Below are 22,842 nucleotides of genomic sequence, written 5' to 3'. Positions count from 1 at the left end.
AGGCACGCCAACTTAAAAACTGTATAATAGCTTCACCACAGACTTTTCTTAATCTTGAAGCTCGACGAACGCTGCTCGAGGATCGAGTGAAATCAAAGGAACGTTTCACCGGAGTGCAACTATCGCTGGTACCGCGATATACTACTTAGTCCATAAAATCAAACCTGGCGTACCGAGGAACAATAGAAGCGAATTCCTCTGCCATGCCGATTTTACTCGCAGTCAATGTTACGAAAGTTTCAGGTGCAATGAGGTCGTTGTATGCGAAGCAAGGTCGATTACTTCACTCTTTCCCGCGATAACATTCAAGCGGATTTAGGTTTGCAGTATTCCTGCCATGGAAATTGTATAATCAGGCAATTAACAAATAACAAGCTATTTATTAATATATCTAGGGGTCTGTACAGTTTAACGAGTTCAACTGTGTACACGTATATTTCTCCCATCCCCCACAACTCTCTTCATCCGTCTTCGGCGATGATATTAGAACTGCCCTGTCGATCTCTATACTCGTTCATGTGCCTCAGTACATCCTCGTAGACGATTCTTGGAATGTCCAGACCATATATGAAGTCAAAGTGATTTAGCGTCTTTAAGGTTACCGTAAACCTCTCGATGACGTTGGGAAGTCTCGCGTGCAGCAAGTCAACGTCCTGTGAAAAGGCACATAAACTAAACAATGCTTTTTAAAATCACTTTTTAACAACAGCCCCGATCCTTTCTCAATTCGAGCCATGGACCAGCGATTATATCGATATACCAACTTGTGGATCGGCCAAATAGTCGTTGAGTCCATTGTACAAGACGATGGGTGCTGTTACTTTTCCCAATGGGTATTCCGGTGGTACCAAACTTCCATAGGTTCTGAAATTTCCCCACCAGCCATTGTCATAAGGACGAAAATGTCCTGAAAAATTGCACAATTACGAGAGATTCTTAATGGAACTTTGTGTGTATACTACATATATAGTATTACAGTGATTTTACCTGGATTGGTAACACTCAGAGCATAATGTACCAGTTGCTTGAAGGAACATCCAGCTGGGGAGAACAACAAGTACCTACCCATTAATTCCTAAAAAAAACACACACACACACACAGGTGTTTTATTCTTGATTTTGGATCTGCCAAAGAGATATTTGAGAAATAAAGTACCGAATCGAATTCAGAGTCGTCGAATCCTGCGATGGAGAATTCTATGAGCTCGCAAATGGGTTGCGTCATCGCTTGCCTACGACACATGTAGTAACCTAGGCTCTTCATCATGTAGGAGTTGGGCATAAATTCGAAAAATCCAGTAAACCGATAGAGCCACTAAAGAAACATTAGTACACTTATGAAAGAATGGTGCGTGGTCGTTGATGAATTTTTTAAGCAATCGATAGGATGGTTTACCTTGAAAAAGACGGCGACGTAGCTGCTATATTTGAGCATTCCTTGAAGATGTCCCGCATAGGCAACCGGAGCCAGAGCAGTCATTAATTTGATTTTCTCATTGTACTCTGGTCTCAGGGAACAGAGAATCCAGAACTGAGTGGTTCCTTGGGAAAAACCAATGTAAAACAGTTGCTTTTGCCCTGTTAGATCCAGGATATAATCTATCACAGCCGGAGCGTCGTAAACTCCCATCTCGTGCCAACTAAAAATTTATTCCGTTAAAAACTTTATAGATTTTAAATAAATTCCTTCGAATGACGAATTGATCAATGTACCTGAAATCCCAAAACTGCGAGCTAGTTACAGGTAGGTGAGTATGATTTTTCGAATTGGTGGTTCCCCTCGAATTTCCCATCCATACGTCGTAGCCATCGTCGGCGAGGAGGAAAGCTACTCCCAAATTGGACAAAATAATTGTTAACGAAAAAAAAAAGAAGAGATTAACTGTGTAAACTGTAAACAATTTATTTGAGTAGAATTTGTTTATCGAGGATTTCCATACCCAATGATCTATTGGGTCCTGTCAGTATCCAATCAGCGGAACAACCTAAAAGACCGTGTACCAATAAAACAACTGGTTTGGTGCCGTTGTTTCTTGCGTTTGCAGTCTCGTTTGTTCCATGTGGTATCCTATGCACTGACAGTATATAGCCATCTTCCGTAACCACATTGTGAACTTCCCATGGATATCCGCTATCGTTTACAAAACCACTCTAGAACAATTGGTTTCCATTATAAACACTCTTGTGAATTACCTAGCTCTTAGTAGCATATATGCTTGCTGACGATCACTTACTAGTGTCATGTCCAAAGCGGACTGACCGATGGCCAGAACAATTAGCCAACCGGCCCAAATAATTGACAGTGACACTGACGATTTCATGGGAAACATTAAAATTGAGTCGCTTGAGGAAGGAACTGCGAAAAACTTTCAAGACACTGCTTCCCAGAGGAAATAAATAAGATTGACTGTAATTCCGAGTAAATATCCAATTATTTAATCGATCCCCCCATTTTTCGGTATAGACGCAAATTTCCGTATGAAATATCGCGAATATTTTCACGTTTCTCGTTCGGGACTCGAAAAAGTTTTTCCATGCTAGCACGTGTTGAGAAAAATTATATCGCGTGAATACGTAATGCAGTTGTACTATCAGCGATAAAATTTGTACGCTCGACAATAATCGCCTTTTTCCTTTTTGGGGAGCAGTGATTCATAATTATTGGTCGTGATTGTATAAAACGCTGCAAGGATTCGATTGGATGGTGGGTGTCTGAATGAAATAGATGATCGGGTCATAGACAAATTGTTAAGACGAATCGTTAATGGATAGATCGTTTCATCTTTTATTCTTTTCCTTTGGCACAATATCTCTGTAGTATCGCAAAATCTCCAAAACATCGTCGTACACGAGATTCTTGGATTCCTTGGAAAAGATAAAATCCAGATGACTGAAATTGGTCGAGCGGATCCTCCTAAGGCTGGCCGTTCTCAGTTTCGACTGGATTGTCATGGCGTCCTTCGATAAAAGCGGTAATAAAAGTAAAAAAAGAGAATGAAGGAAAAAGAAGAGAAGAGGCAGCGAGAGTCGTAATTAATTAGCGGATATACCTTCTCCGTAGTGTAGGGATCGTTTTCACCATAGAAAATCACAATAGGCACGCTGATATTTTCCAATGGATACTCGGGAGGTGAGATTTTCCCATAACGATGATAATTGTCATCCGGTCCGAAATCATAAGGCCTGAACTCTCCTATAAAAGAATAAAAGAAACATACCTTATTACTACGCATTGCAGTTGGGATATAATAGCAAGTAAAACAATCTCTATCGCGTATATATATATATATATATATAGATCAAACGAAATTTCTCGATCGAAAGAATTTCATCGCAATCGCCGGAATATTGTATATTGTGTAATTCTATGGATATGGTTTTATGGATGGAAGAATTTTATTGCACGAGCGAGCCTTTGTTGCGAATGAAAAAAGACGAAATTTGGAGACGTGACGAGAGTGGGTTACGCAATAAGTTATGGACGTAAAGGAGATATGATAAACGATGCTTTACGATGAAAAAGGAGAAAATGACGCAAAAATTCTTAGGTGTTCGGGCCTTACCGCTGATTGCGACTTGACGATAGTGCAGCAAAGTTTCCACTGACGTGCCTTGTGGATAATGATGCAGTAGTGGCAATATCAGCGACTGTCATCGACAAAACCAAAAGATCAAAGTCTCGCCTCTTCTCTGCATGAATGTTAATAATTTATTGAGTCGCGGCACGCTTCATTTGCGTGCCGATCGATGCTTACCCTATCGAACAATTGTTCTCCATTGGCCGTCAGGCCAAAGAGATAATAAAGAAGCTTCTCGCATAACCTGAGAAATCTCGGTCGTTGACAGAAGTAGCCGTAATTAGCAGTCAGCGTGTTCCTCGGGAAGATCTCGTACATGCCAAGCAGACGCGTGGTGTCCTGGCAGAAAAATACTTCTTGTATTATTTAAGCGTTACGTCAAATCATTCGCAAAGAAATGTTTGCCGGGTCGAGTTGCATCCGCTCGAGAATTAAAAGTGTATATAGTGTTATTACGTAACTAATTATGAGAGGAAAGGAGATAATAGTCATTAGTGAGACTGCTGCATGGAAGAGGGGGTATCCTTTGGACGATTGATCGATGGACACGTGTGAAGTGGACATGTAGGAACTGGTATAGAAAGAGATAATGGGAGAGAGTGAGAGAGAGAGGAATTACCTCGATTTGTTTGCCGTAAAACAAGATGATAGAGTTCACCAAGCCGGGCAACTCGTGCGTGAAAACGACAGCAGGTGCGAAGGAAAGTACTACGTTTACCTTCTTGTTGTATTCCGGCTTGCTTGAAAGCAAAACTAATTCCGCTGCACCTCCCATGGAATGTCCGATCAGCGATACTTGCCTCAAACCAGTTTCAGATAGGATATAATCTATTACGGCTGCCACGTCATATGCCCCAAATTCGTGCCAGCTTAAAAGAATAAAGAACAGAAGGAAACTCGTATAAGAGGAAGAATGGAAAAATCTGATCCTTGCACTTGCCCGTCCACCATCACCTCGTCCCGATCTTCGTTACCTGAATCTCCAGAATTCCGGATCTTCCACTGATAAAAGTACGTGGCGTTTGCCATAAAAGTTTCCTCGGACGTTCACCGCCCAAACATCGTAACCTTCGTCCACCAATAAATAAGCTGTCGAAAGAACGTCGGATGTGAATCCTACTTAAATTCTTTATAATTCCCGATAAATTAAGACTAACGATCGGGATAAACGCGGGGATTGAAATGAAGAAAAAAAGAAAGGAAGATATTAGTCGAACCTAAATCTTTTTTGGGTCCCCTCAAAACCCAAATATCCGAAGCAGCGAACAATCCGTGAATCAGTAAGACTGCTGGCCTACAAACAGTCGAAGAAGAGCTGGCTGGCATCCTGTGAACGGTCAGAATGTATCCATCATCCGTGGTGACGCTGTGCTCTTCGGCAAGGTAGCCTGACCTGTTTACCAGGTCCATCTAAAAAAGCGAAGAAAAAGGAAAAAAAACAAAATCACCAGTGGAAAAGATTCCTTCCTTCCATTCATTCTATTCTTTAAAGCATCATTTCCATTTGACCATTTATATCTGTTACGAGTGAAAGTGATATTTGCAAATCAATACTACATGCATAAACACACACAAATATATACAAGCGCGAGCGCGAAAATGCAAGCACTCACATGTTTACGTTATATGTGTATACACTAATCAACTGTGCGTACAATTGAGAGTAATAAGTATGGTGAGGCAATAAAAGAGATATAAAGAGCCCAGGCATGCGAATAGTAGCACAATGGTGAAGTGGCCGGTGTATAGGAAATTCAAAGCTGGCGCTGATTATTGGTAACCAATCGTTTTTCAATCATTTCACGAGTTATGCCGATAACTTACGAAAGTCTCCATGCGTTTCCCGGCGTTATTTGGCTCTTCGGCATCTTTCTTGGCACGCTTCTCTTGTGCCGAGATCTTCTTAGATGTGACGTGGGAGCCTTTGAACGAAGACAGTAACAACAAAAGAAGAAGAACGATCTCTTGTGCCAAAAAGATTCTCCTCGATGACATTGGTATACCGGTTAGATCTCAACCACTATCACGATCACGATCACTTCGGGCCCTTTTTTTCTCCTTTTTCAATCACAAATGATCCTCTTCCAAAAACAAAGTTCCTCCCCCTTCTCCTCTTCCTCCTCCTCCTCCTCCTCCCTCGCCTTCCTCTTCTTCTTCTTCTCGTCTTCTTTCTCTATTATTACCACTACTACTACCTATAGAGCGTAGGTTATTCCTCGTTTGATGCTGGGCAGCAAGTACTGTTACCACCACTACTCCTGATGCTGTTGTGGATGCTGGAGCTGATCCTACTACTACTGTCCCCGCTGCTTGTTTTCCTCCTTAATTCTGTCACTGTTCCTTTTGCTATTTTAGCTGGTCCCCCCCTTTCCAGCGCCGGTCAATCACCACCAAGACATCTCCCATCTTCCAATTCAAGCATGCTAATAAGATAGAACCTTCACCCCTGCTCGAACGAACGAACGAGCCAACTCCCGCTCGCTCACCAGTTGTCTTATATCTTCAAGTTCAATGTCCGTTCAACGGGATTTTTTTCCCCCATTGATGTATCATTCAATCAATGTCCTACTTTAAAGGATCGTAGAGCAGCTTTGTTACAATTAAGCAAATCAACTATTCCTGTACTGGGAAAACCGTCGAGTCAAGTGGAATGAAGTGCATCAACGCGTGTATCTTTGACGTGCTCGCATACCTCTGTAATACATCTAGGGATAGACAGGGATAAACCGGTTCTCACCCAACTCTGGAGTTTCGCTCATAATAAATATACACTTTCGATTTTTTTATTATGCGTTATATATTTATTTAAACGCCAACGCCTCATAGCCATTTATCATCTGCCGCTTATCAGACTGATGCATCGCAATAAAATTGTCCATTTTACGCAAATCTATATAAATAAATCAATCACTACATTCTAGATTCTGTAGCATTGCTGACAGAAAGAATGGACGAAGGTCACCCGAAAAGTTCGTCGACCGCCGTCCACAGGCACTTTCATTGTTAATGAAAACTCAAGGTCGTTCGTGTTAGAACTGTCGTAATATATCTATCACTCGATCATAAAGAAGAGCCTTCGCGTCAATCGCCCACAGATAATCCATATGCGTGAATAGTTTATAAGGTATCTCCTCGTAGATAACAACATTCGGCAATCTCTTGCGCAAATCTGCTACGTCCTATAAAAATGTACCATTTGAATAAATAAATTCCTGTTTTTTTCTGTGTAAGTGTATGTCATTTTTTTTAGATTTTGTGTATTGGCAAACCTCAGCATTAACCAGTGCGTCATTCGCCGCGTAAACCAACGCTTGGGGAGCCGTAATTCTTTTAAGATCGTATTCAGTTGATTTTTTCTGTCTCTGCCTGGCAAATTTCCTCTTTTGACCTTCGTCGTATGGCGCAAAAGTTCCTGGGAAACAATTCACATATGTGTACCAGCGTTATCCAAAGCGAAGATAAATTTGATGAATCTACCTGTGGCAATGTTTTGCATGTAATGCCCCAAAGTCCTGACTGACACACCGTCAGGATAATAAGACAGCATGTATGGAAGTAAAGTCTGCAAAAATAAAATCGGATAAAAAGTGCAACTATGAATTTTATCATTTGTTTAAACGCGATGTGACTCACCGTGTTCAATTGAGGAACGTCTATACCGGCAAACATAAATATGAAAGAAACGCAGAACGGCTGCGTGATTGAGCGATCCTTGCACAGCGTCCGTGCTATTTTTGCATTATTATTCGTTAGTGCCCCAGCATCGTAAATATGATTTTTTTCAAAAAGTTCCTGCATTTACAACCAAGTAACTCAATTTAGATGTATTTATTGACAGAGAAATCACATATTGAATGGAATATTGTAAAACGTGTATATATATACTACCTCAATTTCTGGGCCCTTGTTTACAAGGTACCTGAGCAAAGGTGACCGATTGTGTCGGAAATAAGCGACTGGTGCAAGACCTACGACCAGACTGGCTTTTTTGTTGTACTCAGGTTTACTGGACAGAAGAACGTACATAGCAGTAGTGCCCATGGAATGACCGATGTACAGCAGATTACGCTTCCCAGTGACTTTCAGGATGTAATCGATCATCGAAGCAACGTCGTATAAGCCAATCTCCTCGTAACTGAGGACAAATTTCACCTTACATTCCTTGGCATAATTTGTACTAATGGGGAAAATCGATTTTCCAATGAGAAAAGCAGTGAGTTAATCGAACGATTTACTCAAGGTGGACAACAACCAAGCTAACGTCACAAGGACAATCCTTGAAAACCCATAGAATCGCTCATGGTCGTCATAATTACCGGTGTCCGACTATAATTGGTGTATTATCGCATAATTAGCTCGTATATCAGTGATTTACACATTTAAATGATTTAGTAAAGATAATTCTTCCGACTGATACCGAAGGCTCGTTGATAATCATTCTCCAAGGTTTTTCGTCTTTATTGGCCACTTAGGAGAAAAGCTTCACCGAGACGAGAGTTTCATCACTATTTACCTGAACTGCCAAAATTCCCTATCAGTCGGTTTTAGAGTCTTGTGCGATCTACAATAGGAATTTCCTCGTACGTTTCCGAACCAAACGTCATAACCGGCATCAGCAAGAAGATACCCTGGAAGCAACAAAAACATCTGTTATAAAGGAAAAGAACACAAAAACACAAGTATCGCTGCATAATACATATCATTGTATGTGATATTGTGATTTCTGTAATATTTTTTCGCAACAAGTCATAGTACAGTCCAGCAGGTGTCATTTTTTGCTCTAATTGCTTTTTTCATTAGCGCTTGGTGTGATTTACTGCCTTATTCGAGTTGGGGAAAAAACAAGCTATTGCTAGTTGTGTATCTTTCAAAATACTAATAAGTTATACCATCATACGTCAAGTTAAGCAAACTTGATTACATAAATTAATTGGTGATAAATAAAACAAGAAAATTCCGAATATTAATGCGCTTTCGTGACACCAGCAGTTTAGGACAAACCAGTGAATAAACTGTATATTGTAAAATTAAAGAAACAGAATAATGCGTTAAACTTCTTTTCAAGTGCGTTCAGTGGCTTAAAAATAGATTAAATATTTGTGCAATTGTGTACCAAGATCTTTTCCAGGACCCATCATTACCCAAGTGTCTGATGACGCCAACATACCATGTTGTATATAAACGATTCTTTTGGGTAAAGTATTGGTAGCAACAGGACTTCCTGGTATCCTATGCAGTACGATATTGTATCCATCCTTAGTTGTTATATTGTGTTCTTCGGCTGGATAGCCGTGCTTTGTTACGAGTCCAATCTGATGCAAAATAAAAATGGCATAATCAATGGAAAACAGGAAATTCCAGAAATACAGCGTTTTTCACACGACGATACTACAATGAAAAATAAAGTGGAAAATGGAAAAAATACTCACGAAATCAAGAATACCAGAATCATCGTAAAGTTTGTTCGGATCATCAAAACTTCTGACACGCTTCACTTCAGGATTTTTCGGAAAAAGAAAATCTTGAATGTTGATAACAGCTATTCCACTTTTGAATAATGCAATAGAAATAACAAAAAATAGACTCCTCATATCTAAAAACTTATTACATACGACGAACGTCGATCAAGTGAGGAAATTATCGCTATCTCACACGTTTAAAGAAATAAAATAAATAAGTCAGTACTAGTGATAGATTTAATTAAAAGTTTAACTCGTTTATATTACAACTTGACGTAGAATTAAAGTTACTGTACAATATTTTTCTCTTTAGTTTCCTATTGGAAGCACTGATAAGAAAGTCTTTACAAATTCATAGAGAACAGAAAGCTTCAATTAGTCAGCTAATGTTCCCTTTTGCAGTAAAATCGCCAAGCATTTTGCTAAAGCTTCACACGGATATAAAATAATCAATTCAAGTGACCACCGAACAAGACGAAGCTCGAACTTGAACTGACTCGTGATCATCAGCGTCTTATCGAAAAATCTCTATATATACTGCAACCGATACTCCTCCAGTCGCGTATATCATCAGCCGTAGGAAATCAAAAATCTTACTACGTTTACACTTTATATTATAGCTTGATAATGACGAGTCAGTATTTTTTTTATATTTATCTGCAGTGACGCTTACATACGTGACATTTACATTAAACAATTGGCATAATGTCACAAAATATTTATAGGGCTATAAAGATATATAGACGGCGATCAGTTTTGACAATGTAATATTTTAAAACATAATATAAAATAATATACAAAGTGACACAAACGCCTAAATATTTCATGAACGATGTATTTTAGAAAAAACCTTCTCAACGATAGTTGCAACGCAAAAAACGATATATTGTCGAATAGTAATTGTTTGATCGTAAAAATTGATTCGACGGTTCCGTGAAGGTCTCATAAAAATGTTTATAGTTGTTCTACAATATCGTGATCATTTTTGTACGATGATAATTTTAAACTATTTCTTTGAGAGTGCTTCGTTCTTTGAAGCTCTTTGGCAAAATACACTATGGTTTTCTTGAGTCCTTCACTCAGAGGAATTTTTGGCTCCCAATTTAAATATTTCTTAGCTCTCGAAATGTCCGGCCTCCTTCTTTGCGGATCATCTTCGACTGCAGCTAATTCGACTATTTTACTAGTACCCCCTACCAAGTCTTTAATGATCAAGGCAAACTCTTTAAAAGAAATAAAGAAAAGATCGTTAAATATATTTTTTTTTCATACGATAAAATTAATGTACAGAAACAAAGCAGACTTACGCTCGATCGTGTGTTCTACGGGATTTCCAATATTTACAGGCAATGTATAATTTGAAGACATCAAAGCAAGTAATCCATCAACCAAGTCCGATACATATTGGAACGACCTGGTCTGTTTGCCATTTCCATAAATGGTGATGGAATCATTTTGTAATGCTTGTAAAATAAAATTAGATACTACACGGCCATCGTTCATGTGCATTCGTGGACCAAAAGTGTTAAAAATTCTAGCAACGCGAACGGAAACGCCTTCCTGTCGCATATATGCGTAACTTAAGGTTTCAGCTACCCTCTTTCCCTCATCGTAACAAGCTCTTGGCCCTATATAAATAGTTTATTCATTAATGACATATCCTCATAAATCACTGTTTAAGAAAACCATTTTTTTTATACCAATTGGATTAACGTGCCCCCAATAGGTCTCACTTTGCGGATGCTCATTAGGATCACCATAAATTTCTGATGTACTGGCAATTAAAACCCTTGCTCCAACTCTCTTTGCCAAGCCTTAAAAATTTGTGAAACAAGATTTTTTATTAATATTTTATGCTGCGATACTTTTTACCACACTTACCAAGCATATTTATGGTACCCAGGGTATTTGTTTTTATCGTTTTGACAGGATTCAACATATAGTGTGGAGGACTAGCTGGACTAGCAAGGTGATAAATCTCATCAACCTCTAAATAAAGAGGTCTAACGATATCATGATGAACTAGCTCAAAGTTCTGATGTCCTACCCAATGCTCAACGTTCCTTTTTCTACCCGTAAAAAAATTATCTACAACAATAACCTCATGTCCAGCGAGCATCAAACGATCTACTAAATGAGATCCTACGAATCCTGCACCACCAGTAACCAGAATTCTTTTTCTGTTTTTATAATTTAAGAATTTAACAACTGGAAAATTTTTCGGTGCTTTATTTTCTATTTTGGCCTCAATCTGTCTAATTTTGTCTTCCAGCTCACGTATACGACTCTTAGCTTCTTGCATGTCTTTGATATCAGAAAAACTATCCTCTGTTTCTACTTTTTGATTAATTGAATCAATATTATTATTAGCTTCAACTTTATTCCTTTGTCGACTATGTGAAAACAATCCTTCCTCCTCCGTGCTAACCATGGTTTTATAAAAGCCTAACACTATAAATGAAATCAAGATATAAAATTCTGGCTTATTATTCTACTTAAGTGTGGTTGGAACTTACTTAATAAAACACAAATTACAGTGAAGGCAAATTGCTTCATCTTTTTTTGAGTAATGACCATTCTTTAGTACTTAGCATTTCCTTAATTATATAAATACAGTAATAACAATTTTCCATTTATTATCAGCGTTAACATTGTGCTTTCATTCAAAATACCGTGAAGCAGTGGACTACTGTCATTTTTTAAAAATTCAGGTTAAACAGTATAACCTCTTCGTATACAGTGCTTTAAAGGTAGTTTAAACAGGTTTTTAAAGAGTCAGTCAGTACATCAGAAGTGCAGTGCTACATACAGTCGCTACACAGGCACACAGGTTCAGACATTCAGTCTTCAGAACTTCAGATACTTTAAGACTTTGTCAGTGGCGCTTCGGTGATGAATATACGTATTAACCAATTATGTTAGTATCTGTAAAACTGTAAGTTAATCCATAGTTAATATATCTCAGCTGTAACGCTGTAACCTCTAATAGTCTAATACATTTGTATACATACATGCAGATTTTTAGCTTTTAATCTATAAAAAACATGATTGGTTGATGGTATCTAGTGTTATCAGTTTAAGATAAAGATATGTGTGTGAATATAATAATAATTATAATAATAAAGTATACCATTGCTGCCACCTCTAAGGCTCTAAGCAGAAAAATTGAATTATAATTCTTTCATTTTCAACAATCATCAGCAACAATTCTTTCAACAACTTCATCCCTTTTTCACTTCTATACATATACAAATTAATACCATACTGTATTAATTGGTTTGAATTGGTTCCACGTTCAGTCGTAAACTTACATTTTTTAAATACCTCAATTCTTTTAAAAAGCAATATTTTATTGAATTTCGAAATAGAAATAATCATAATGTAATCGTTATATTTCTGCGTTCTTTAAGTATATTAAAACCAATTGTCAAAATGCCTATTGCCTATTATTATTTTCGTTTAATGTTCCCTTATTTTTTAAATATTAATCATACTGCATCTGTATAGGCGATACGTGCATTGACCTGCACGCAGGCGCAAATCATATTGTTTCATTTGTTTCTTTAATAATACATATGTATATAGGTATGAGATATGAGTGTGAACTGTGTGAAGAAGATATTGTAAGAAAATAGAGATAGCAGACAGACTACAACCTGAGGGCTGAGTCAGTGCTTCAACCACTCAACTGCTGGCTCAGTCAGAGCAGCTCAAAGCAGAGCCTCAGCGGCTTGAGCAGCTTTAGCTTCAGGAGTCAGAGTTGCTCAATTGTGGGCCGGTGGCTGTGTGTGGTAGGTTTCTGAGATTATTCTACGGCAATATAGCGGTGATCGTGGCAAATAGCACAGTGTATCGCAGTGTAGTATTTGAAACATGGCAGACGTCATTGATTGTAACTTTCCTGTTTGGGGTCTTCTGCCTAAAAAAGAAACTGGTGTCACTCAATTTCTTACAAAATATCCCGAATACGATGGTCGAGACGTTGTTATCGCGATTTTCGATTCAGGAGTTGATCCTGGGGCTCAAGGAATGCAGGTAAATAAAAACCAAGTTATATCTTTTAATTTTTAATTAATATTCTTTTATTTATTTTAAAATTTAATTAAGGTGAGAAAAATTGTGGTTAACAGTATAAGTTTTTGTATAATAGACAAATTTTTTATACAAGTTTTGTATCATAAAATAGATTACACATAATAGGACTGAATAATTTGAACAACTTTCAGGTGACAAGCAATGGTAAGCCTAAAATTATTGAGAGATACGATTGCAGTGGAGCAGGGGATGTTGATACTACCACAGTGGTACAGGCTCCAGAAGGATATATCAATGGACTTACCGGCAGAAAACTATTGGTATTTTCTCTTTGCTACATTAATGTAACTGCTTTGTTTTTAATGACATTTAAAGAAATATTATTGTATCTGTGCTTTTAGATCCCAAGTAATTGGAATAATCCTACTGGGCAATATCATATTGGTGTAAAAAATATGTATTCCCTTTATCCAAATAAGTTGAAGGAAAGAGTAGAGTCAGAAAGGAAGAAGAATTTGTGGGATGATGGGCAAAAAACAGCACTTGCAGAAGCCACAAGGCAGTTACAAGTAAAAATTTAATAGTTCTTATTTTTCAATAAGAAATTTTTAGAGCTTAAACTTAAGTAGGATTTTAGTCCATGAGATCCAAAGATAGGGCTATTGGAAGCAGGTTGAAATCATGCACTCAAATGAGGCCGAGTATTTCACAACTTGTCACACTGATCTGTGTCTAATGCTATATTTACAATTGGCAGATCAATGAGTTGTAAATTCATTGATTTGATTACATAATAAATACTTAGATAAATAAGGCAGCATTGACCACATTTGATATTTTTCTTTTATATATATTATTCTTGCAATGGCTCTAATTTACAGGAGTTTGAAGCCAAAAATCCAAATATATCCACTCTCGAGGAGAAATTAGAAAAGGAAGAGCTGGAGGCTAGAGTAGAGATATTAACAAATGCAGAAAAAAAATATAATGATGCTGGACCTATCTATGACTGCGTGGTTTTTCATGATGGGATCATATGGAGGTAATGAAAAAGTGCTTCGAATCTTGATATAAATTAAATTTGAATGTTTAAATTATTTATTTCAGAGCTTGTATCGATACTTCTGAGCAAGGTCATCTAGAAAAAGGTGTTCTTCTTGGAGAATATACACATACAAGAGAATTTGCACCTTTGACTCAAGAGGATCAGCTAAATATCAGTATTAACGTGCATGACGACGGAAATACATTAGAAATTGTTAGTGCATGCTGTAAGTAATTTTTTATTGTTACATTTTTCTTGTCAAACTAAAAATTCATGAAATGTATGTTTTATGTGATTATTATTTTGAAGCTGGACACGGTACACATGTAGCATCAATAGCTGCAGCATATTTTCCGGATAATCCAGAATTGAACGGTGTAGCACCAGGCGCACAAATCATTTCATTGACTATCGGTGATAGTCGCATTGGTACCATGGAAACCGGCACTGCACTTGTACGTGCGATGGCACACATCATGCAACGCAAAGAAATGGTTCACGTTATTAATATGAGTTATGGAGAGCGCTCTCACTGGTCGAATTCTGGTAGAATAGGAGAACTGATGAACGAAGTAGTAGACAAATATGGAGTAACATGGGTAACGGCTGCTGGAAACCATGGACCAGCATTGTGCACTATTGGCACCCCTCCAGATATTAGTTCAAGCAATATTATCAGCGTTGGTGCTTACGTGAATCCCGACATGATGATAGCTGAATATTCGTTGCGTGAAAAGATGCCAGGAATGCCGTATACTTGGTCATCACGTGGACCGACAATCGATGGGGGCTTTGGTGTAACTGTCTGTGCTCCTGGAGGAGCAATCACCAGTGTACCAAATTACACCCTTAGAAAAAGTCAACTAATGAATGGTACGAGCATGGCTAGTCCCCATGTAGCAGGAGCCATCGCTGTTTTGATATCTGGTCTTCTTGCTAAAGGCTGCCAGTTTTCCCCGTACAGTATAAAACGAGCTCTGGAGAATACCGCGTTATTCATATCTCATTTGGATTGCTTCGCACAAGGCTCCGGTCTGCTGCAGGTAGAACAAGCTTTCGAAAATCTTGTCAATTACTGCGACGTACCTGAAAGGGACGTTCGATTCTCCGTTAATTGTGGAGTTAATAATTCTAAAGGGATTCATATAAGAGGCGGTGTGATCGATAGACCAAAAGATTGTGCTATAACGATTGAACCAGTTTTTCTCAATAGTGATAATGTAAGTCCGGCGCGTAAAATTGACTTTAACTTAAAATTGACTTTGGTATGCGAGGCCTCCTGGGTACAAGTTCCGACTTATTTCGACCTGATGCACATGCCTCGAGCCATTGCTGTCAGAATAGAAGGGGCCAATTTACCGGAAGGCGTATATACTACGAGTATCAGAGCTTATGATGTGAATAACATAGCGAAAGGTCCGGTATTCCAGATACCTATTACGGTAGTACAGCCAGCAACATTGCCAAAAACTTCTATCCTTCCTGACTTAACGTTTACAAAAGTCTTGTTCAAACCCAACACGATTCAACGTCACTTTATATTGGTACCCGAAGATGCCACTTGGGCAGTGTTGAAACTAAAAAGTACTGAAAAGGATAAGACTGGAAGATTTGTAGTTCACACTGTTCAATTGAAACCTAGGCTAGCCTGTAAAACTCTAGAATTGAATAAAATGATAAATGTTACGTCACAATCTGAGACGGTCCAAGCATTTGCCGTTCAAGGTGGTCTAATTCTTGAGGTAGTAATAGCAAAGTATTGGGCAAACTTGGGTGATATGTTCATAGATTATTCCATTGAATTTCATGGAATACATTTGATAAACGGCAATTTAACGATGCAGGCTGCCGATGGTATCAATCGTCTAGAGCTTCGTAGTTCCTTAAGGAATGAGGAAGTGGTGCCTAGTATTTGTCTAAAATCATCTGTGCAAATTTTAAGACCAAATGATTCTAAGATATCACCGCTGCGAGCGCGTGATACTATTCCACCGGCACGACAGATTTATGAATTGCAACTAACGTATACATTCCACATAGCAAAGGCAACCGAAATTACACCGAACGCAGCTCTCTTGAGTGACCTACTATATGAAAGCGAGTATGAAAGTCAACTATGGATGATTTATGATAGTAATAAACAATTTATTTGTTGCGGGGATGCATATCCCACAAAGTATACCGTGCAAAAAATTGAGAAAGGTGATTACACTTTGAAGATGCACATTAGACACGAAAAAAAAGAATTACTCGATAGATTGATAGATATGCCTTTGCTTTTAAATCAAAAATTAAGTGCTCCGATAAGTTTGGATGTCTATGCAAGTCAAGCTCAAGCTATGATTGGTGGGAAAAAAATGGTTACTGCTTCAATCCCACCAGGAAACATTCTCCCACTCTATATTGCTCCTATGACTAATGAGCAAAAGTAAGCATTATCGTTATACCGTTAAAATGCGAATATTTTATATCTTCACTCTCATTTTCTCTCCTAGGATTTCCAAAGGTGCCTCACTTGGTAGCTACCTACAAGGAACCATGACTTTTTGTAAAGACGACATTGGAAAAAAGGTCGATGTCCATACAATTAAATATATGTTATCCGAGCCAGCAAAGAAAAATAATAATTCTGTCTCTAAAAATGACAAAGAAAAGACTACAAAGTGGGATGAGTACAACGAAGCACTTCGAGACTTTAAATGTAACTGGCTTGCAAAATTAGGTAATGAAAAATGTTTATAATTAAACAGTTTTCTAGATTGAGCTTTCAAAATATCTTACATTTCTTTTTATCTTTTCCATTCATTAATCTAATTATTTATTTTCCGGTATAAATTCTATCTACAGCCCCATCTATAAGTAAGTCGATATATTCAGAAAGTCCCCTCAGATTTGTACAAATGTATTAATTTTGTATACATTTTTCCTGAACTAATATTGTATGATATATAGTCCAAATGATCTATCTTTTTAAATTAATTTCTAAATTCATTATAGCAAAAATATTCTATAATAAAATTAATTATTCTTCCAGAACCTGGGGAATATGCAAACATGCTTTATGGAGAACTGAAGAATACATTCATTGATCATTTACCAATACATACTGCCATGCTAACTTCTTTGGATTCGCCAGAAGCTCGTCGATATGTCCCAAGAGATGACCTCCCAGAAAGTGCAATTACTCTAGCAAGTCAAATCGTCGATGTAGCTGATGTAGTAATAAAAAATATAGATCAGGATAAATTATTGGCTTATTATGGATTGAAAAACGACCAACGGCCAGATGCTGCTAAAATTAAATTAACCATGGAGAAACAGAAAAATACTCTGGTAGAAGCGTTAGTGAAAAAAGGCTGTGCCCTGTCTAGACTGTACATTCACGGCTGTAAGGAAGGAGACTCTGATAAAACAAATGAAGAGTTACTTCAAAGTGTAGCTAATATTTGGCAAGAAGTACAAAAATTTACAGAGGCAACAGATACTAAGGTGAGATTTGTAAAATGTAAAATTGAATGAAATAATTAAAACAATGCTATATCATTATTTTATTATAAATTACAGGTTATAATTCTTTCCTTGTGGCATGCATATATTAATAAACACTATGGCAGGTACATGAAACTGTTATTACGTTATTACGAGGAGAAGCCAGTTAAGGAGATAGATGAAAAATGTATAGAGATTTCAAAAATACTAGGCTGGGATCATTGGATGCGGTACCTTATAACCAGCATACCAACAAGATACCCTGCTTCGTATAGATCATTCTGATCAATGGTAAATCGTGTCTTCTTTTATTATCTTAAAATCTTTTAACACGTTTTCCTTGCAGATCTGAGTCTACCAAATTATCATGACTGATGTTACTAAAGAGCTGAACGGTAATAAGTAATACAAATATATACATACATACATATATGTAATATATATTTTTTTGATCTATAATTGCAGTGGGTTTGTTTTTCTCAAAACGTTTGGGTGTAATATACTTGTGTTTACGACAATACTATTTTATTCTTAGCCAAATTTAGGAAATGAATTTAAAGTTAAATAAATAAATCGTAACTTGTGAAATTTGTGCAGTTAAAAAAACTGCCAAGATAATCAGTACAAGTAAAGTCCACAAGTATGAAGGTAACACTATCAAATGATATTTCTTTTAAAATTTTAATACAATATTAATTATAATGATGATGATGAAGTGATGATGATGATGATAACAATAATAATTCAATCGCAAAATGTAATCAGCAAAATACATGCGTTTTAATACTACATATTAATAAATTTATTGAAAATATATCCTATCCAAATAGCATCGCAAGGTTAATGAGTACCGTGGATATTAATAAATTTCTTTGATCGTATTTTGGAGTAATACATTTAGGAAAAAGATGACTATATATATCTTTTGAACGAAATGAGTATTTTTCTTTATGAATTGATGTTAATAGGAAGATCTAAAGATTTATGTTTCAATTCCAATTTTTCCAATCATTTTAACTAATCAATTTTTAAAGATCGATTCGATAATGTATACTTACTTTCTTTAGATCGATATAATCACGATACTAACTTCATTAACTTTTGGCAATCAAAAATGTAAAAGCAGAAAATTTCGGTAAATTTATTAATAAATTTAAAAAAATGATGTGGCCAGCAAAATTGAAGAGTATTTTGGAAAATCAAACATAAAAAATAATGACTTCCCCACCGTTATTTAATTGCCGCTTTCCTTCTTACGCAAAAGAAATTTGTAACAAACATGTCAATGTGTACTGGTATCATTCACAGTTTTCACAAAGTCGTTATCCGCCAGGACAAGAAAGTATGTAAATTATAATTTTTTATTACTAAGAATTTATAATAACAATTAAATTCGTTTTGGTAAAGTTAGCGAAGCATGTACGTTAATCTGTCTGCTTGTGGCCCAAAGAATTTGCCAAGCTGGATTGTTAATTTGTAGCATAGAGAATTGTCCAAGTTTCAATATTTTGATAGCAGAGGCAATTGTAGAAGGCAATTCTATTCATGAGTGGATCGTTAGTCAAGGATTGATTCCTCATCCTTGTCTGAATACTGAAGAAGCTTTAAAATATGGGGGAAGATGTTTAAGCATTTTAAAAGAATGGGTAAATTAATGGAAATTAATGAGACTAACGAATATTTTTTTTAAATTTCAATATGTTGCACAGAAGTTTCGTGTATTCCATGAGAAAATTCAAGGTCTTTCGCACAATATAAAAACGTTTCTACAAGATTGGTACAAAGGACCAAAATCTAAAAATTTATTTATGCTGCTTATAACATGCAGCCGTACCGTATTATTCATTTTTCAAGAAGTTACTTATAAGGTGGATCTATTTATTTATTTCAGTGATCTAAAAACATTGCTCTTTATACTTCGTATAATTTTCTTATAGGTAACACTATTCGATTCTCATAGCCATGGTGCAATTAAAAATCCAAATCGTGGTCTGGTAGTAGCTCAGGTAAAATAATAATTTCCATTTCGTAGTATTTCATTTAATACATCTTTTAATCCGTTTGCAGACAACAATAGATAAATTAGATTTATTATGCAAATGGTTTATTGAAGATATTTTCTACAGTTTTTATACTATAAAAGCTGATCAATACGAATTAGCTTTCTTATATCAACAACGACCATCACATTGCACAACAAAAGCTTCTTTATGTAAATGTGAAACATCTTAAAAAGCTGAAATTAATAAATATTATATCACTAGATCCTGTATATTTGGAAGAGATAACAAAGACAGTAAACTATTTTTATATTATTTTAATAACCAAAACAAAAAGAGCTGTTATGTTTTCTTTATTTTTATCAGTCAATTTAATCTATACGTAAATTAACCTTATATTATACATTTATTTACATTATATACATTTATTTTTAACTTCTTCCACTACCTCCAAAGGTCAAAACATGGGTCAATTATATCAATTGTTCCTGGTAAGCTTTATGTATGAAGAAAACTTAAGTATAATTATGACTGAATTTTCAACAGAAGCACAATAATTAGATTCATAACATATATATATATATATATATATATATATCTATTTCTAATATTGCATATTTGACTATATAAATTGCAAAATACAACATTATTGAGTGGTGCACTTCCTAGTAATAGTATTCGGTTAAATTTACAAGTAGTGAACAAAAATTTTCATGTAACTATTAAATATTATGACAATGTTACTGTATGAAAATTTTTTGTTTTAAAATACAGTATTCTTCTCTTTATGATTTTTTATATGTATATTACAAATTAGCATAGTTCAAAGATATTAATTTTATAACATTTTTAATAGCATTATATCTAGAAATTACTATCTACATATTCATAAATTTCTATTGTTAAATTGGACTTCAATTGGATTTTTACCAAAAAAAAGTGACAAACATGAAAAAAAAATTCAATATTTACTGTAACTTCAGTAATTGAGCAATATGTGTTTTATTGCCATGTTTAAAATGTAACATGCATCTCCATATACTGCTTTGTACTGTAAATTTAGCTATGCGTCAATCTTAATATTAATATATTTAAGAGAGCAGTTACAAGCAAAATATTACATAAACACTTACACAATATTGATTTAAAAATCATTCTTCAAAGGACTCCTAGAGGCCATGCTAAGTACAAAGCAATATATTTGAAATGTTCCAACAAATATAGTTAAAGTGAAGATTGCTTCATGATTTTTTTCCTAGTAATTAAATAAATAAAATTTTTCAGACAATCTGTGTCAGTAAGAGATATTAGAGAGATTGTCGTACTCTGGGTTGAGCCCACTCAACAAAATCATCAATTAACACAGGCCAAGCACCTTCTTCATCATAATTACTCATATCAGGATTTATCATTAAAGCAAAATCTAATAATAAATTCCATGTGTCTTTTGGAATAGACCTTTTATGATGCTCCTGAACAAGAATGGTTCAAAAATTGTATTATTTAAAACATTGTTCATTAATGTTGATTGAAAGAATTATGTTCTTACTTGTAGAAACTGACACCATAGCTGTAAAAACTTAAATTTATCTTCTAGAACAATATTCCAATAAGCAATTGCCATGTCAAGATCTAAACCTTTCTGACCAGGATTCTTGGCATAATTAAATGTAAAGTGGTAAAAATCTTTAAATTTTTGGGCTTCTTTAATTTCATTCTCTAAACTGTTTAAACGAATTTTCAACTTGTCTATTGTGTCCACTCTAAAAAAAATTATTTAACTTTTTATTATCATTAAGTATTAACTGTACTAGTTTTTATTGAATCTTTACCCTAAATCCACCATTCCATTCATAAATTCATCTTTAGTAAATTCACATTGTGTTTCGGCTTTGAATTTCCAGGCAATTATCAAAACTAGTTTACTCTCAGGACTCAAACCTAAGTCATCTAAGAATTTCATTATTCCATCTGCTGTAATTTTATCAGGTTCTGTAGGATCTGGAAAAGCATTAATATATATCATTAAAAAAAGTACAATTGAAATAACGATTTATTTACCTTGGTAACGATTGAATAAAATTTCAAGTTTTTTTCTATCAACTGAACTTCTTGGCTCTTTAAAATATGCTTCTGGATTTTGGAAATAATTATCACTTGCCAAATCTAATTTCCAATCATTTTGAGCCAAGCAAAATATCGCAGTCTGTTCTCCTGTTTGTGTAAATGTTATGAATTTTTTAACTTTATCTCTTTGGGAAAATTTTAACTTGTGCTGTAAAAATAATAATATAACTAATATATTTGATATATATTAAGAACAAAAGTATGTATCATTACAATTTCGACATTCTGATATCTGGTTAACATCGTTTTGGTTTTGAAATAGGTTAAATGAACATTTACAATAATCAAATTAAAATAAATTGCTCTAAATAATTTTGTATTAATTGTAGTTACTCTTAGTACTGAATTATACGAAAAATATTAATTCAAAAAATCTGACAGCTTACCATTTTAACTTAATTTGGACCCCCCGAAAGCCAAAATATTTTGCCTTCACGAAAAACCTGACATGTATTAATAGTACATGCGCATAAAATTATTACTACGACGTTCCAAACTTCCAAATCAGGTACCTCAATCTGGATAAAAGAACAATCTTTGAAGCGCCAAATTATACAAGAGCAACCAAATTTCTCCGATTAATATTTTTGTATAAAACCGATTAACGATTTGGTTATTTTGGTTATTATTGAAATCTCTAAGGTCGTTCTAAAAACAGTTGCATAATCCAGCATGATATATTCTACTACGCGCCCATGATAGTAAATTTAAATTCTATTGTATTTGTATGCTATGATCAGTATAAGTATTACCATCAGTCTGATCTCAGCTTAAAAGGGGTGTATCCAAACAAAATACACCCCGGTAAGCAATTTCTATTAGGTATCTACTATCTACACACTTTTGGCTAAAAGGGTGCAACATCCCCTACAAAAATATAAAAGCAGATTAATGCAGATATTGCAGATGTTTGCTTTTATCTTGGCAGCAGGGATGCCAAATCCGACATTTCAGCACACTGGGAAATTGAATGAAGTTAGCTGAAAAGCTAGTCGCGCACGGCGCTCTGGAGACTGAGCACAGTGCTGACTGCTGTGAGTAATGGACAAAACGAAAAAATTATCATATGCTTGAATGCTTGTCTATACCAGGCGGACCAGGCCAGCAAC

The 22,842-nt window shown here is 35.7% G+C and overlaps 6 protein-coding genes across 10 annotated transcripts; 2 read left to right on the top strand and 4 right to left on the bottom strand.

Moving 5' to 3' along the window:
• Positions 1-360: 360 nt before the first annotated feature.
• On the bottom strand, positions 361-6,252 carry LOC136784490 (uncharacterized). The gene is made up of 17 exons (XM_066745162.1): positions 5,403-6,252; positions 4,796-4,988; positions 4,553-4,667; positions 4,198-4,447; positions 3,756-3,917; positions 3,564-3,648; positions 3,051-3,193; positions 2,781-2,958; positions 2,582-2,712; positions 2,235-2,366; positions 1,941-2,151; positions 1,714-1,828; positions 1,397-1,640; positions 1,157-1,315; positions 988-1,075; positions 765-907; positions 361-653 (listed from the first exon to the last, which is right to left on the bottom strand). Exons 1-17 carry the CDS (start codon positions 5,571-5,573, stop codon positions 462-464), a joined length of 2,712 nt encoding a protein of 903 aa, XP_066601259.1. The 5' UTR covers positions 5,574-6,252; the 3' UTR covers positions 361-461.
• Positions 6,253-6,356: 104 nt separating this feature from the next.
• Positions 6,357-9,554, bottom strand: LOC136786115 (lipase 3-like). Of its 2 annotated transcripts, none has more exons than XM_066747623.1 (8): positions 9,008-9,554; positions 8,746-8,890; positions 8,092-8,206; positions 7,467-7,713; positions 7,212-7,370; positions 7,056-7,140; positions 6,848-6,990; positions 6,357-6,757 (listed from the first exon to the last, which is right to left on the bottom strand). In XM_066747623.1, exons 1-8 carry the CDS (start codon positions 9,167-9,169, stop codon positions 6,608-6,610), a joined length of 1,206 nt encoding a protein of 401 aa, XP_066603720.1. In that variant the 5' UTR covers positions 9,170-9,554; the 3' UTR covers positions 6,357-6,607. The 2 variants fall into 2 exon arrangements, with proteins under 2 accessions (XP_066603720.1, XP_066603719.1); XM_066747622.1 differs by having other exon boundaries at positions 8,692-8,890; positions 9,008-9,552.
• Positions 9,555-9,768: 214 nt separating this feature from the next.
• Positions 9,769-12,421, bottom strand: Uxs (UDP-xylose synthase). Its single transcript, XM_066747621.1, has 6 exons — positions 12,049-12,421; positions 11,554-11,970; positions 10,919-11,488; positions 10,738-10,851; positions 10,345-10,665; positions 9,769-10,260 (listed from the first exon to the last, which is right to left on the bottom strand). Exons 2-6 carry the CDS (start codon positions 11,612-11,614, stop codon positions 9,992-9,994), a joined length of 1,335 nt encoding a protein of 444 aa, XP_066603718.1. The 5' UTR covers positions 11,615-11,970; positions 12,049-12,421; the 3' UTR covers positions 9,769-9,991.
• A 198-nt stretch (positions 12,422-12,619) lies between these two features.
• TppII (Tripeptidyl-peptidase II) lies at positions 12,620-18,397 on the top strand. Of its 2 annotated transcripts, XR_010824756.1 has the most exons (11): positions 12,620-13,072; positions 13,264-13,392; positions 13,474-13,641; positions 13,954-14,114; positions 14,180-14,343; positions 14,427-16,545; positions 16,613-16,839; positions 17,152-17,606; positions 17,682-17,897; positions 17,953-18,001; positions 18,072-18,397. XR_010824756.1 is itself a non-coding variant. In XM_066747620.1 (10 exons), the coding sequence occupies exons 1-9, from the start codon at positions 12,911-12,913 to the stop codon at positions 17,889-17,891; spliced, it is 3,795 nt and encodes a 1,264-aa protein (XP_066603717.1). In that variant the 5' UTR covers positions 12,620-12,910; the 3' UTR covers positions 17,892-17,897; positions 17,953-18,397. The 2 variants fall into 2 exon arrangements, 1 of the variants encoding a protein (XP_066603717.1); XM_066747620.1 differs by having other exon boundaries at positions 17,953-18,397.
• Positions 18,398-18,526: 129 nt separating this feature from the next.
• LOC136786117 (uncharacterized) lies at positions 18,527-19,944 on the top strand. Of its 2 annotated transcripts, none has more exons than XM_066747627.1 (5): positions 18,527-18,948; positions 19,014-19,252; positions 19,319-19,474; positions 19,544-19,612; positions 19,674-19,944. In XM_066747627.1, the coding sequence occupies exons 1-5, from the start codon at positions 18,822-18,824 to the stop codon at positions 19,836-19,838; spliced, it is 756 nt and encodes a 251-aa protein (XP_066603724.1). In that variant the 5' UTR covers positions 18,527-18,821; the 3' UTR covers positions 19,839-19,944. The 2 variants fall into 2 exon arrangements, with proteins under 2 accessions (XP_066603724.1, XP_066603723.1); XM_066747626.1 differs by having other exon boundaries at positions 19,316-19,474.
• Positions 19,945-20,835: 891 nt separating this feature from the next.
• SCCRO (defective in cullin neddylation 1 domain containing SCCRO) lies at positions 20,836-22,458 on the bottom strand. Of its 2 annotated transcripts, none has more exons than XM_066747625.1 (5): positions 22,120-22,458; positions 21,668-21,881; positions 21,439-21,607; positions 21,156-21,369; positions 20,836-21,078 (listed from the first exon to the last, which is right to left on the bottom strand). In XM_066747625.1, the coding sequence occupies exons 1-5, from the start codon at positions 22,120-22,122 to the stop codon at positions 20,914-20,916; spliced, it is 765 nt and encodes a 254-aa protein (XP_066603722.1). In that variant the 5' UTR covers positions 22,123-22,458; the 3' UTR covers positions 20,836-20,913. The 2 variants fall into 2 exon arrangements, with proteins under 2 accessions (XP_066603722.1, XP_066603721.1); XM_066747624.1 differs by lacking the exon at positions 22,120-22,458 and adding an exon at positions 21,947-21,991.
• Between the last annotated feature and the right edge of the window lie 384 nt (positions 22,459-22,842).

This window comes from Prorops nasuta, unplaced genomic scaffold (genome assembly GCF_024137725.1).
Source record: "Prorops nasuta isolate Cenicafe-Biocafe unplaced genomic scaffold, Cenicafe_Pnas_1.2 PNAS00003, whole genome shotgun sequence".
Taxonomy (NCBI): Eukaryota; Metazoa; Arthropoda; class Insecta; order Hymenoptera; family Bethylidae; genus Prorops; species Prorops nasuta.
This window is presented reverse-complemented; position numbering and strand designations above follow the sequence as displayed.